The 12,257-nt window shown below is 50.0% G+C and overlaps 1 protein-coding gene across 1 annotated transcript in view; it reads right to left on the reverse strand.

Annotated features, from left to right (window-relative positions):
• Nucleotides 1-2,290: 2,290 nt before the first annotated feature.
• The window catches only part of CNIH3 (cornichon family AMPA receptor auxiliary protein 3), a 146,680-nt gene continuing 136,713 nt past the window's right edge, over nt 2,291-12,257 (reverse strand). Inside the window, exons 5-7 of the mRNA XM_004375895.2 lie at nt 11,727-11,839; nt 7,778-7,921; nt 2,291-2,730 (exon numbers count right to left, since the gene is read on the reverse strand). Coding sequence (XP_004375952.1) covers nt 2,703-2,730; nt 7,778-7,921; nt 11,727-11,839 — 285 coding nt within the window. The 3' untranslated portion in view covers nt 2,291-2,702. The remainder of the gene's footprint in view (nt 2,731-7,777; nt 7,922-11,726; nt 11,840-12,257) is intronic.

The raw sequence follows: 12,257 nt of genomic DNA on the forward strand, positions 1-12,257 counted from the left end.
AGAGGCTAGAAGTCCAAATTCAGGGCACCAGTTCTAGGGGAAGGCTCTTTCTCTGCTGGCTCTGAGGGAAGAGCGTTGTCTCAGCTTCTCTAGCTGACCATCCTTGGAGTTCCCAGGTTTATAGGCTGGTCGGCCTCCTTCATCTTCAGATAGTGTTGGTCTTTCCTGTGTCTGCTTTCTTCTGTGCTTAGTCTGTTCCTTTTATATCTCAAAAGTGACTGGCGTAAGACATACTGTACACTGACCTGACTTCATTAACATACAAAGAAAATCCTATTCCCAAACGGGATTACATCCACAGGTACAGGGGTTAGGATTTATAACACGTATTTTGGGGGGACACAATCAAATCCACGACAAGTTTTAAAATCAAAAGGCCTGGACTCAAAGGCAGGTCTGCGACTGCCATGTGACTATGACAAGTCACTTACCCTCTCTGAGCCTCAGCTTCATTATCTACAAAACGGGAAAAATAATAGCATCAACGTCACCCACAGGATTTTTGAGGAGGGTCAAATGAGAAGCTGTACGTGAAAGCAATCTGTAAAATGTAAACCAAAAAACCCCATTGCCATCGAGTTGATTCCGATTCATAGCGACCCTATAGAACAGAGTAGAACTGCATCATAGAGTTTCCAAGGAGCGGCTGGTACGTTCGAACTGCTGACCTTTTGATTAGCAGCCCAACTCTTAACCACTGCGCCACCAGGGCTTTGTAAAATGTAAAGCACTCTAAATATGAATTGTTATTTGCTACTAATAGAAATTACATCAAATTTAATGCTCAACCACAGTAACTAGAGTAGCTCAGGAAGCTGCTACCCCTGTGTTTCCCTCCTTCATAAGCTTGGATATCCTGATTCCATTCCACAGTCTTTGTGTACTTGTGTCTGCTATTATAAGCCACTTCCAATCTTTCTGGAAGGAGGCGACGTACAAAAGCAGCTCCACGGTGGGAAGTAACATGGACCATCTACCCTCCCCTTCCTGTTGCATTTGAAGATGGCTATGCCGTTAGATGCGCTGTCTGCAGTCTGGAACCAGGGCTTTGCCCTGAATGAAGGTAACTGGTTCTCTCTGGAGTGAAGCCAAAGACCAGCCAAGCAGCCCTGAGAGTAACTCTCCACGTTCAACAACAGAGACCCAACCAGGAGAATGGGTATCAGCAGGAGGGGAGGCATTCTCCCAAAAATACTGCCTCTAATTCTATGGTTTTATACCTTCAGCCTCAGAACAGAAACCTGCATTTTGTTTTCTGTAGAATTTTTAGAAGCAAAATGCCTTTTTTGAAAATCTGCTTTTTCTACCTACCAGTTTACCAACCATCTGGAAACCAGCCCAGCCCAAAATGGGGTTTAAATGAGACAGCAGTTAGGTAAGACACTCAAGTTGTCACTGGGTTTTAAACATAGCACACGACATGTTACACAAACACCATTCATAAACCTGACTCACAGGTTTCCAACGGGAGCGTGGTACACGTATAAATAGCCTGTGGGGGTCAAACAGTGGAGAAAAAAGGAAGTTTGGGGAATAAGGTCAAAATCACTATGCCCGACTTAAACATAATAAAAATCTCAGCCTTGTCATTATTCACAACCCCCGAGCACAACTCCCACCCAAAAGAGAAGAGAACGTCAGATGGAAAATTCTAAATAAGCTTATGTCCTCATATTGAATTGAACCGTACGAGTGAGGCAGCATCCCTTAATGAAGTTATAATTATGTTGTTATAATTATAATTATGTTGTCTCACTGCCTGGCTGCCGGATACCCACAGTACAAAGCAGCCACTCTGAGGGAATTTCTGCACTCAGAACTGTTTGGGGATCTTGAAAAGAAGGTGGTTTGACTGGCGTTGACCAGTTGATTTGCACGAAATGACAGTGATGGTTTTGGGCGGCAACAGAAGACTACACACTTGTGGTGAAGAACCAACACCATGAGCGTGTGGGAAACGTTTAAAAAAAATCATTTTTTTCCTATGATCCCCCCTCCCCACCCCACCCATGTGATTCTGGATGTGACTTATTACCAACGTACTGCCCCCAACCCAACTCATGATGTCACTGAGCCTGGCTCTCACAAAGCAGAGCATGGAAATAAACACCCCTGCAGGCTCAGGGCTGGGTGCCACTGAAGGCAAATTCCGCACACCTCCCAGCCCCGTCCCACTTGGGGTGATGGGCTTGGCCACGGCTTGGAAGGAACACGAGAAAAGTCTTGAGTAGGTCTACAACATCGCCAGGCATTGGATGGGGGCCCGCAGACTCGCCCTGACTCTGGGTCATTCTGTTCCTGAACAGGCATCTTCCAGCCTCTGGGTCTCCACTCTCACGGTCCCGGAATGCAGGGTGAAATTGCAGGGAGCTGTCTGATGACATGGATTCAATAAGCAGCAATTCCCACTCAGGAGAGCTTGAGCGTTTCATCACCACTCCCCCGCCCCCGTGCTCAGAAGGGACACACAAGCTGCGTGTAGGGTTTGGAATGCCAAAGACTACGGGACACAGGGCAACAACAGACGCACAATTAGCTCAGCCCACTGGCCGCGCACCATTTCAGTTCCTGATTCCGTCCAACTGCCTGCTGGGTCTCCTCCTCCCTCATCCCCACTCTGGGTCCCGCCGCCAACCACCAGCGAAGGTGCGTGTCTCAGCCGCAGCTTCTCCTGTCCCAGTCTCTGACGACGCTTGTGGTCTTTAAGAGCTCACTAAAGTGTAGATCATGCTGGATGCAAAAAGAAAAGAAAAAGAAGGCATTAGTGGGTGCCCTCGGAGGATTCAGACCGGCCCGCAAATGAGGAACTTTCCAGAAGCCAGGCACTTTGGCTTCTTTCTCACTCCGGTTGCTAGGGCCTCTCATCCACCCCCTACTCCCCAACTACTTCCCACAATGTTTGACTAAACATTTGTTAGGAGAGCATGTTGCGTCCCTTGGATAAAAGACGTGACTGCCTTGAGTGCCTCTCGCTGTTCGCATCAGTATGATTATTATGGTTGTCGTTCCTATTTCCTGCAATCACCGGGCAGGTTTCTGGGGACTGGGGGGGCGGGCGGGGGGGATCCGATTCTTTATTCCACCAGCTGCCTCACGCTTACATGATGGCTGTGTCCAGGGGCTCCCAGATTCTGCCAGATAGTATGTCAGTGCTGGAGAAACGATGATCGTTGCTATTGTGAGTGCCGGTGTGCGCACACAGGCCCTCTGGGCACAATTGAGTAACTCTCTGGCCCCCCTGCTTTTCATGGGACCCAGGCATTAAACGTGCATTAAGGGCATGTATTCTAAGGCAGGGCCGCACAACTACCAAGGCAGGGGCATGCATCCCTCGGCTCTTAGAAAGGCCCGCAGGGTGATTCTGCACGGCCGAGCACTGACCCAAACCAAAATATACCACTCTGGCAGAGAGAAGAACAGCCGCCTCTTGACTCGTAGAGAGAGAAAAGGACAATCTAAAAACACAACCAAGGCAAAGACACTGAAGTGTTTTACTTCTAACCCCACCCAGCTGAGCAAGCTTTCCCGAACAACTGCAGTTCCAACTTGGAGAGCCTGGTGCACCTTGTGCTCACATTGCAATGCTGGGCAGGCCTGGGGCTCGAGGAGTCTTCCTGTACACGGGGAAATCCAGGGCCAGACGACATGTAGGTGGCTCAAGGTCACGCAGCTAATGAAGGCAAGGCAGGAAGCCGTGTCCTAACTCCAAAACCAGCGCTCTTTCCATTGTAATACTGAGCCTCAAGGCTGACGCCTTTGTTTACTCACTTTCATTTATTCCTTCTTTCAAGTATTTACTGAGCACCTACTGCATGCCAGGCACCCTTCTAGGTGCTGAAAAACAGTGGAGAGTGTGTGGCCACACCCCCTGCCTTGAGGGAGTGAACAGTCAAGCCTTAACAACAAATGACAAGGATTTAGTGAACACCTACTACGTGCCAGGCAGTGGCCAGGGCTCTGCAGATACAGAGGGGAATAAAACAAATGAAGTCTCTGCCACCGGGGATAAGTAAGTACTTAACTAAGGTAAGTGTGTTGTTATCAGCCGCTGTCGAGTTGGCCCTGGCTCATGGTGACTCCATGCACAATGGAACGAAATGCTACCTCGTCCTGGCCATCCTCTTGATCGGTTGTAGATCCCACTGTGATCCATAGGGTTTTCACTGGCTGATTTTCAGAAATAGATTGCCAGGCCTTTCTTCTTAGTCCATCTTGGTCTGGAAGCTCCGCTGAAACCTGTTCAGCATCATAGCAACACGCAAGCCTCCACTGACAGGCGGGTGGTGGCTGCACATGAGGTGCGTTGGCTGGGAATCAAACCCGGGTCTCCCACGTGGATGGCAAGAATTCTATCACCAAGCCACCACTACCTTCTTACGGTAAGTATTAAAACAAACAAAACCTTTGCCATCGAGTCGATTCCGACTCATAGCGACCCTACAGGACAGAGGAGAACTGCCCATAGGGTTTCCAAGCAGCGGCTGGTGGATTTGAACTGCTGACTTTTTCGTTAGCAGCTGAGCTCTTAACCTCTGCATCACCAGGGCTCCTAAGGTAAGTATAGGTTGTGGTAAATGTGATGACACACGAGGAGGGGCAGGTGTGATCCCGAAGCTGGGCAGGAGGCTGCTGCTACTTGAGGTAGCTGATATGGGCCTGCTTCACACTCCAGGTTTGAAAAGATCTTTATACTGAGCAGGCAGGCAGTACTCACACTGGACAAACTCTTAGCTACCACCTAACCCACATAACCTGCAAACATCTCCTGGTCCCCAAGGCGACCTGAGAAGGGGGTGGCGGTGGGTGCCAATATGCTCAGCACAGCAGAGTGGGAAGGACACGGGTTCTGGAGACAGATAAATTGCACAGGGTTAGCTAGGACCTTAATCTCTCCCAGTCCCTCAGGAACCCATCAGTAACGTCGAGCTGTAAAACACCAACGCCCCTCTCCAGGATTCTCAGCCGCTATAACACGTGCTCCTCCAGCACTGTGTTAGCTCAGATGCAGCCTCCAATACATGTCAGTCCCCTTCTCTTCCAACAAGAGTGGCCTGAGCTGATGGTGCTGTGCTCAGGGGAGATCCTGAGGTGGGAGAAACAGGACCTCCGAGGAGCCCTGAAGAGTGCCAAGTGGTCAGCTTCCACAGAGAATGCAGACGTCCTCTCACCGCCCCCCAGGCCCAGTGAGGCAGGGGAGCCATTGTGTCCAGCTTTGTTTCAGAAACAAAATAATGAACGAATTTAACATACTGGCAGTGCCAAACTGAACTAATGGACAGAGGACAGACAGTCAAACAGAATGTCTGGAACATAATCAGTTACAGAATGATCATATCCATCCACAGTGGCCGCCAGCACAACCCCCACCCCACCCCCGCCCACTGCCTCCTCCCACCCACACAGCCAAGCAGACAAATAGCTGTTTTACTTTCTGTCTGTGAATTCATATGCCTTCTTCCCCAAAATGCCTGGGGCTCCAGCAGTTACTGCATTAAAAGTGAAATGAGGAAGCAGGTCCCTGGCCCAGCCTCCCTCAGGACTAAGATGGATAGAGGCCCCCGAGGCTACTGGGGCAGGAGACAGGGAAAGCTCTGGCCTTGTTCTGCTGGCTTTGGGGACAGGTCACTCAACTTGTAACTCTCTACAGCAGGGCTAGTCTGCAGCCCCACAAAGAAAGTGAGGTTTAGCACACTCCAGTGAAGAAACCTACTCTCCACATTAGCCCAAGGTGTCAACTCCCTAAACCCACAAGGGCTTGTCCTATCTCTATAGTTTTTCCAGGAGTCCCCGGGTGGTACAAAGGGTTAACACGCTCGACTGCTAACCGGAAGGTTGAAGGTTCGAGTCCACCCAGAGGTGCCTCAGAAGAAAGGCCTGGCAATCTACGTCCAAAAATACAGCCACTGAAAATGCTATGGAGTACAGTTCTACTCTGATACATATGGGGTTGGCGTGAGTCAGGATTGACTCGACAGCAACTGGTTATAGGCTTCCCAAGACAGCACCAGCCTGAGCAAGCTTCAGTGAGTTCAAGAGTTCAGACTTGGAATCAGAGGGACTTGGATGAACCTGCCAGGCAGCTTGAAAATCTCCAGAGGCTTCAAGACCCTCAAGCTCCTTGCAAGTTGGAGCAGGAAATGTCCTGGCAAGCCAGCTGGGGAGGAGGGAAGGGGTTATCCTAAACCTGGACCAACCCTTGGCTCCAGGAAGAAGGTGGTAGGATGACACAGAATCCACCCCAAGACTCTGAGTTACGCCAGAGGCAGCTACACCCCCGGGGCCTCTGAGTCTGTGCAGACACCGGAGATGGAGGGGGAGGGGAGGTAGACCCAAACAGACCCTTCCAGACCATTAGAATCGCCTGAGGAGCTCATTTAAAATGTAGACTCCCAGAAATTCCGAATTAGCAGATCTAAGCCCAGGAATCTGAATTTTTAAGCACACTCTCCTATTCTGATGCAAGTGGTCCAAAGACCAAACCAAACCTGTTGCCATCAAGTCGATTTCATAGCAACCCTGTAAGACAGAGTAGAACTGCCCCACAGAGTTTCCAAGGAGTGGCTGGTGGATTTGAACTGCTGACGTTTTGGTTAGCAGCCTAAGCTCTTAACCACTGTGCCACCGGGGCCCTGGTCCAAAGACCACACTTTGATAAAGACTATTCTAGAGGTTACCTAAGATAGTGGGCAGTTAAGAGTTCAATCTTTGGAATCAAACTTGAGATGGACTTACAGCTGTGACACTTCAGTAGCCGTGACATTATCTAACCTCTCAGCTTCAGTTCCCTCATTTTTAAAAATGTGGGTAATGGTAGCATCTATCTCCAAAAATGAGCAATACATATAAAGCACTTCTTAGTTCAAAGGCTGGCTCAGTTCTAAATACTGGACAAATGTAGCCACTTCCCAGCCTGCCACAGCCCAACCTAAACCTTGGGGTGGCCCTGGAATCTAACACCCCCACCCTCCCCACCTCATCTGGCTGCTGTCAACCATGCCACTTTGGAGACAGCACTGGGAGATCTGGACATTTTCAGAACCTTGCCACAGGTAGCAATGGGACAGCAAGGTGCCAGGTGAGAGGGCCCAGACGTGAGGCCAAAGAGGAACAGGAAGGAGGAGGAGACGGTTCAGACAGGCACTCTCCGGGGTATCAAACCACAAGCCAATCTGTTTATAGCTATGTGCTTAGCTAGGATGTTCTGAATAAAGAGGCAAAAAGAGGGGAGACTCCTGAAACGGAATTGCAAGATGAGCATGTTTTACCTAATTAGAATGGAACACTAATTAGTTATGGAATACTGGGAAAATCATTAGCGTAAGCACTTAATGACCCAACATGCCACTTTGTGAAGCATGACTGGGGTTTTTGCTGTGGTACCCCAGAATGCTTACTAGCAGGCTAGTGGGCAAGGGATGACCAGGCTTCGAATCAGGGGCCACGGGTAACCTGATGGCTGAGCTGCGCAGTTGCTAGAGGCAGAAAGTCCTACTGGGAGGAAGCAGTAACCAACAGCACTTTCCCAGGGATGTCCTAGGAGATGCTGGGAGAATGGGTTTTCACTGCATGTGCCTATCAGCGGGCAGGACCTCCTGCAGGACCGACTACCCCTCTTACTCATTCATACAGAAGCCCTTGTCTGAACTGGGGTCTGACGGCTGGGGTTATACCCTGACTCCCACCCTCATAGGCTCCTCCCAAAGGCCACCAGGCTGACCTGGAACCCCCTTTCCATTTGCTGCAGGCATCAAACTCACCCCGAGGGGCAGAAACTCACCAGTAAAGGTAGTAGAAGAAGGAGAGGAGATAGAAGGCCAGCTTGCACCAGGCCTCCTTCTGACAGTAACTCAAGGTGTCTGCGTTCATGACCACCGGTGGGTCGTAGGCTAGCTCGGAACTATCTGCCGGGCAGTGGAAATACCTGCCGGGAAAGAGGACATGCACCATTGGCAGTGAGGCTCAGAAGGGGCTTCCCTCCCAATGCAGGACTTTTCTCCAAGTGACCTCTGCTAAGCAGTTTCTGTCATCTGCTGGGATCACAGTCCAGGTGCCACCAAAGTTCAGCTCAGGTGTTACTACTATCTAAGTAGGCAATAACGAACCAATACCCAAATTCACTGGCTCATGCTGGTGAAGCCCACGTACAAAGCTGCTCTGATGGAAGGAAAAACGTGTCACCTGGTGTCACCTGAAAGGTACCAGGAAGAGCTTCCTTTCCCTCAAGGTGGATGGCGCTCAGCAGCGCATACAGCCTTGGTATAGGTATAGAGGTGTTGTTGTCTGGTGCTGTCCAGTCGGTTCCGACTAGACAGAGGTGTAGGTGTAAGGACACAGCCACATCTTCACCACCTTGATGCCACTATACCTACAATGCTACCTTAAAACTTAAAGTACTTGGGATTAAGTGTTGTCCTCTACCCAAACCCTCTGTTAAAACCCTGAATACTCAGAAACGGATACCCTATTCCTACTTGAATGTGAAGTAGTTTACCGGATACTTTTTTTTCTGAATAGAAGGACCTAGAATAGCAAAAAGAACATGAGCCTTCCAGAAAGAGAGAGCAGCCCCAGAGGGAAACTCGTAATGACAAGGACAGTGGATGGAAGAGAGGAGGGAGGAGAGGGGCTGAAGCTTTGTCTCCTTCAGAATATCTCGTAGACTCAGCATGAGCTGACCAAGGCCACTTGGGGTGCGACACACGCGGGGTGGGACCCGGGGCCAGAGCCCAGGCAGGTCTCTGGGTCCTGTGGAGGTGGCTGAGCAGGGGGAGCGTGTTGCCCTCAGGAACCCCTCCTCCAGGTGTGGGCAGGACCCTGCCTTGGGGCCTCTGCCACAGTCTCCTCTGGAGCCAAAGAACAAAGTGGAGCTGAAATCACTCAGCCTGGCTGCTTTTGAGTCACCCTGGTAAAGGAATCGGGAATTAACGGGCCCAGCGAGGCTCTGTGACAGGCTGTGGTTCTCTGTGGTGAGCAAGGAGCAGGAGAGCAGGCTCTAATCAGGGGATTAATCACACCGGCTTTGAAGAACATCCCTGTAACATAGCAACTCGAGGAGCTGATACTTCCGTTCCCTCTTTCTTCCCGTTCAGAGGATTGCACTGACATTATCCGTCACCAACATTATGCCGAGAGGAAATCACAAGCCAGATTCAATGATATCTGCCAGCTCATCGCCCTCCGGGCCATTCACCTGTCCTCTTGCCAGGAGCAGATTTCAAAATCGATTTGCTTTCACTGTGGCCTTGTTCCCAGGTGACCTCATTAAGTGGAAGCAGAGGGGCAGGGTGGCCAAGAGGCTCAGTGGAGAGAGCCAGGGCTCTGCCACTAACCAGTCATGGGACCTTCCTTGGGTCAGTCATGAACCTCTCTGGGCCTCAACGTTCCCATCTGTAAAATGGGTGTGAAAACTGCCTACTCAAAGGGCCACTGTGGGGACTAAATAAGCCAACCAAAAAAACCAAACACGTCGCCATCGAGTCGATTCCAACTCATAGCGACCCTATAGGACAGAGTAGAACTGCCCCATAGGGTTTCCAAGGAGCAGCTGGTGGATTTGAACTGCTAACCTTTCGGTTAGCAGCTGTAGCTCTTACCTACTGCACCACCAGGGTTCTAAATGAGCTAATGTATGTAAATAATCTGGCAAAGAACAAGCACTGAATAAATGGCAGCAAAACTGGAGCTGGAGGGGGTTTCATCTGCGTGAGAACTGTCACTGGGCTGGACCTGTCGGAGGGCAAGGGGAAGAAGGGCAGAGGGAAGAAAGGAGGTGTTCCAGGACTCTGATTTTAAAAGACCCCTCCCCTCCTTTTTTTTTCCCTTTCATTTTCTGAGCTCTTACTAATTGTCCGAACCTAGGCTAAATCCTGCCAGGGATTCAAAAAAAGTAAGACAAGGTCCCTGCTGGCAAGGAGATTCCAGTGGCCCCTTTGTGTAAAGGCATACGGCTTCCAAGGGTAAGGACACTGGCTGGCTGGTCTTGACTCGCTTTTGGACATGTGGTAGCCCCAAGAAGCGTGCACAAAGCAAAGCTTTGTAAATTAACCACACTTTTGACACTCTGGATTGACAGCCCACTACTTAAAGAACATTGAGATAAACTCCTTTCACGGGAAGCACCAGTCAGTCCTCTGGGCAGTGCATGTGGGGCGAGGGCACAGAGTTGGCACTCAAGCAGGCTAAGCCCTCCCTCTGCCTCTTAGCAACTGAGCGGCTCTGGGCAATTTACTTCACCTTTTTAAGTCTCTATGTCCCCAGGTGTAAAACAGGGGAAAAGCAGCCTATCTCAACCCCTCTGGATGAAGAAAGGCATAGAAAGTCCCCAGGTGGGGACTCAGTACATTTCAGCACTCTAGTTCTTCTCCTGACTTCTCTCTAAATTCAGATTTGAACAGACTACATTTACTTCAAGTGGGACTCTGCTGTCAACCAAAATCATTTTCCTGCCTCCCTAAACCCGTGAATTCTCCTGTCCAACTGCTCTTGGTCAATGGCACCAAAACCCTACCAGACACCTAGGTAGAAGGCTCCTTCTCCGGCACCTCCTGCCCCAAGAACGGGCCAAGGCCTGCCCAGCTTACCTCCACAGATTCTCTCTTTCTCTCCAATCCACCTTCCACCACCCTGGTTCAGTCCTTCCTTGTCTCACACCTGGGACACCACCACAACCTCCTCATGGACTGTTCCTCAATATTTCACCCCCTCACAATCCTTCATACTGCTGCCAGGTTCACCATCCTAAAAGTCAGACCAGGAAATGCCCTTTTCCTCCTCAGAAGTTTTGCAAAGTTGTCCGTTCCCTGCAGAATAAGTTCTAACTTACCCACCAGGTTGCTTCAGGCCCCTGTACCCAGTTCCCAGCTGTTCTGTCAACCTCACCTCTTCTTACTCCCGTCTGAGATCTCTCCATCCAACTACACTAAACAACGGCTGTTCCCCAAACGCACGGCGTGGTTTCTAACCTCTGGGCCTTTGCTAGTCCTTCAACCTGGAATGCACTTTTCCCGATTTTCCAATGCCACCCTCTCCAGTCTAACTGCTCCTTTCTCTACGCTCCTATGCATATTCCTTACATACCTGCTAAGAATATATTTTACTCGCCACTAGGCTGTAGACACCTTGAGGGTAAGAATTATATCTTTTATCAGCTTGGAATCCCCCACAATGCCTGGCAGGTAGTATGCGTCCCATATGTTTGCTAAATGGAAGAAAGAACGTGACTAAATACAGGCTATATTTTATGGTAAAATGACAATGATGAAATATTTTGGGGGACCAAAACTCTGGGAGCAAAGGGCAAAATGTGGCCAATTGATCTACACAATTGCATTCTTCCCTACTTTGGTGTTTCCCGCCCCTGCTTCCTCTATCCATATGGCGACTATATTTTGCAAAGCCCAAATCACACGATCTGACACATGGTCTTAGCAAGGAATAGAATACTTGAAATCAGAAGTGTCCCAGAAAATCCAGTCCATCTGGTGGCTGCTTTTAACGCTGACCTACAAGGGCTGGGGCTCTGGTTAAGGGGAGCCTGCGAGAGGGGGCCTTCCTTATCAGACTTCCTGCTGCCTGAGAACAGCCAGAAAAGGGAGCTTTGGAGAGAGGGCCCCCAAAGGGTAGGGAGGAAAGGAAGGCACCAGGTGGCCACTCTAGGGGCATCATCTCTGGAGGGCAGACTGCCCATGGAGAAAAGGGAAGGACAGACCAGTCCCTAGCAGACTTACCTCCAGAAGTGATAGAAAAGTAGAGGAACATTCAGCCCCAGGGTGAGCCACTCCTGTGCACACAGGAACATGACGCAGAAGAGGCTGTGGATGGAATATTCTGGCAGCACCAGCTGAAGAGGGAGCAGAGACACAGGCCTGGGTTAGAGGGAGGAAAAGCTACTCCTGCTTCTACGGCAGCTGACTTCTGCCTGGACGCCGCCTCCAACGTGCTCTTGACGTGAGCCCTCCCTGCCGGAGCACAGTAGCTGCCTCAGGACTGGGATCCATTTCTGTGAGTTCTCCTCTTTACAGTACCAACCAATCAGTTGCTGTCAACTTATGGCGACCCCATGTGTGTCAGAGTAGAACTGTGCTCCACAGGTGTCTTAGACATCTAGTGCTGCTATAACAGAAACACCACACATGGATGGTTTTAACGAAGAGAAGTTTGTTTTCTCACAGTTAAAGTAGGTTAAAAGTCCAAATTCAGGGCATCACCTCCAGGAGAAGGCTTTTTCACTGTTGGCCTTCTTCTCTTCAGTGTTTCCC

Source organism: Trichechus manatus, unplaced genomic scaffold, assembly GCF_000243295.1.
Source record: "Trichechus manatus latirostris isolate Lorelei unplaced genomic scaffold, TriManLat1.0 scaffold00039, whole genome shotgun sequence".
In the NCBI taxonomy this organism is placed as follows: Eukaryota; Metazoa; Chordata; class Mammalia; order Sirenia; family Trichechidae; genus Trichechus; species Trichechus manatus.